This window comes from Benincasa hispida, chromosome 10 (genome assembly GCF_009727055.1).
Source record: "Benincasa hispida cultivar B227 chromosome 10, ASM972705v1, whole genome shotgun sequence".
NCBI lineage: Eukaryota > Viridiplantae > Streptophyta > Magnoliopsida > Cucurbitales > Cucurbitaceae > Benincasa > Benincasa hispida.
Genome location: NC_052358.1, coordinates 36745984 through 36749257, shown reverse-complemented (window position 1 = coordinate 36749257; position 3274 = coordinate 36745984). Strand labels below are relative to the sequence as shown.

General features: G+C 37.8%; 1 protein-coding gene across 1 annotated transcript; it reads left to right on the top strand.

The window, feature by feature from the left end:
* The first annotated feature begins 744 nt into the window (after positions 1-744).
* LOC120087862 (cytochrome P450 81Q32-like) lies at positions 745-2471 on the top strand. The gene is made up of 2 exons (XM_039044827.1): positions 745-888; positions 1748-2471. The coding sequence occupies exons 1-2, from the start codon at positions 748-750 to the stop codon at positions 2375-2377; spliced, it is 771 nt and encodes a 256-aa protein (XP_038900755.1). The 5' UTR covers positions 745-747; the 3' UTR covers positions 2378-2471.
* The last annotated feature ends 803 nt before the right edge of the window (positions 2472-3274 follow it).

Sequence of the window (3274 nt, the reverse complement as noted above, 5' to 3'; positions counted from 1 at the left end):
GGCCCTCCTTTCGTCAATTTCGGCCAACTCATTTTCATATCCGTTAAACCCAATCCATTTCAGAATGGGCAGAATTCGTCCCCCATTGCGAAGCTCTCCTCCGTGAATGAGAAATCTCCTCCATAAGCTCTCTGAACTCCCGCGCCTCCGCCTCATCGGAAACCTCCTCGCCGTAGTACCGTTTTTCCGGCGACGACCCCTCAATCACGTGTGTTGACAACTCAAGTTCTGAAAACATTGATTTCAACTCCTACATTAGCGAAAGATTCCGAATCGGGGTTTGACCAACAATCGCCGGATATTCATACCTTCCGGATGCAGAAGAGCGTTGAGACGCCGCCGTGGAGAAGATCTCCACGTGGCGAGACGAACGGAGGTTCGCCAGTGGTCGCCGTAAGGTGGGCCGGGACATGGTGGTGAGTGTTGTAGCCGAGTATGCTGATGGAGGAACGGGGGCGCGTTGGGCGAAAACAACGTCGTTTTTGGTGAGAGCATTTCTGGGCCTATCTGGAGTGAGAGACTATGACAGCAAGGCGAGATCCGAATCGGAGAGTGAAAATAGTCCGTATTTTGGCAGCGATGTTTTGGAAGTTCCGGTGGGTCGGCGTTGTGAGGTGGAGACTGACCGTGAATGGAAAGCTGACGGTGGACTGGGCGGCAGATTTCTCCGCGGCGGTTTCTTAGACTGTTTGCTGAAAAAGAAAAAGCAAGAAGGAAAAAGAAAGGAAGCATAGAGAGGATCGATTTATGCAAGAATTGGTTGAAGAACAGCGGAATAAGAAAGGATTGGGAAGAGAAGAACAGATTTCTCTGCTTCATCGGCTTCTTGAATTGCAGATCTCTGAACCCGAATATTATACCGATCAGATCATCAAAGGGATCGTTCTGGTTAGTAATCCAACCCCAGTTGTTCAATCTAATCGGTTTTTTGTTTTTCATGTTTTGGTTTCTTCTTTGAATTTTCGTAACTTAGAGACTGAAACAGAGTAAATCGAAATTGAATATTGTAAACTCCATGAACGGAAAATCTTGGTTCACTTAACGAGCTTCAGTCAAACATTTAAAATATATCAGGGTAAATTTAATGACTAAAAACTTTAAATTTCATAGTTAAAGGTGAGAGTTTTAAAAGTTAGAGGTATAAGTGAAATCAATCTCATAAATCAAAGGTATTTTTGGTAGTTTAACATTTAAAATATAACCATTTTGATCATTTTATTTTATTTTTATTTCATTTCCTTCCCTCAAAATTTTAGTATGATACTAAACTTCATTGTAGTCTTCAATTTTTATTAAGGAAATTGTGTTTAAATTTTGCAAATGGGATCAAGTAGCTATTTTTGTAAAAAGTTATAAATATTTAAAACCAAAATAGTATTTAAAACTAAGTTTTATACTTACAATTTGTTAGATTTAAAATAAATGTAATTAGAAAAGGTTGGAAAAATGGGTTAAATGAGAAGTTTTAGTGTCCATATCTATAAGTGCATGTTGGGGAATGATTTTGAAATTGTCAAAATCACTTTAGTCATATTTAGAATTACAATAAAATGCACATTTAATCGCTCAAAATCAATTCAATGTTTAATTTAACCCTTTTAAAGATATTTGTAGTATTATTCAAATTGATTTCAAATGATTTAAAGCATTTTTCAAGTAATTTTGAATTAAAAAAAAAAAAAAGTAATTTTTAGTATTTGTTAGCTTGAATATAATTTTTAAGCATTTAATCCACATTCTCGTATAGGTTCTGTTGCGTGCGGGAGTGGACACATCATCTGTAACTTTAGATTGGGCCATGACTCAACTACTCAACCATCTGGATATATTAGCCAAAGCCAAGGCTGAGATAGACACTAAGATTGGTCAAGACCGACCGCTTGAAGAAGCAGATCTCTCCAACCTCAACTACCTTCAAGCCATTATTTCCGAGACCTTTCGATTGCACCCCCCAGCACCAATGCTCCTCACACATTATTCCTCCGACGATTGTACCATCGCAGGCTACAACATTCCACGTGGAACGACGTTGTTGGTCAATGCTTGGGCAATTCACATAGATCCGAAGTTGTGGGACGACCCAACCAGCTTCCGACCCGAGAGATTCTTGGGGGTAGTGAATGGATTGCAGTCGAATAAAATCATTCCTTTTGGAATTGGAAGGAGGGCTTGTCCTGGGGAAACTATGGCTTTACGTTTCATAGGATTGACTTTGGGATTATTGATTCAATGTTACGAGTGGAAAACGGCTGGAGGATATAAAAATGTTGACATGACTGAAGGTGGAGGTATCACCCTTCATAAAGTGAAGCCTTTAGAAACCATGTGTAAAGCTCGCCCGATTATGGATAAGATTCTATCAAATGGTTTGGACTAAATTTTACCAAGGTTTGGTTACAACCCTTCCTCTTGTTGCATGCAACTATTGAACAAAATAATGCGATTCCTACTCTATCACTCTTATTCCTTTATAGGCTTGTTTTAACTAATACTTACTTTGGTTTAGTTCAACTTTTCTCTAACCAAGTCCACCCTAGTATAAAGTGAGAAATCATCGACATAAATTAATACAAAACGTTTTTTCTCAAGGCTTTCTACCTGCATAGGACCTATCATATCCATATGAAGAAGTTTGACAACTCTAGTTGTGGATAAATGTTGCATTTTCCTATAGGAAATTTTGATCTATTTCCGAACTTGACAGTCTCCACACATTTTTCCTTCTTCAAGATGAAGATTAGGTATGCCTATAACGACTTTAAGGATGACATATTTTTAAACAGAGAGTAAAATGACATATCCTAATCGTTTGTACGCCAAGTTTGCTTCATCATGCTTTGAGATATGACATACTCTGTGAGAGATATTGTTATTAATCCATAATTAATTGTGATTAGAGGTATACGTACTTGACATGACTAATGTGTTTTCACTGTTTGTTACAACACATTTGTCCTTTGAGAAATTTACATCTAGACGTGATTTGATTTATGCTAATCAAATTGGTTTAGACCTTCTAGGATCGTCCCATCTAGAGTGGTGATAAAGAAGGAATAGAGTGTTGAATCCTTTCCAACCACCAAATACATTTATAAACTCCAAACCCAATCAAACCTGTAATATTAGTAGGCTAGATCGATCCATAAGGAGCAACTACGGTTTCTTCTAATCAAGATTCAAAGTTTCTTAAGATAATAAAGGGTGGATTGATTGTTTGTTTGCACAAGTTGAATGTAAATAGCAAGAAAAGTAAATAGCATGAAAAGAAAAGGTA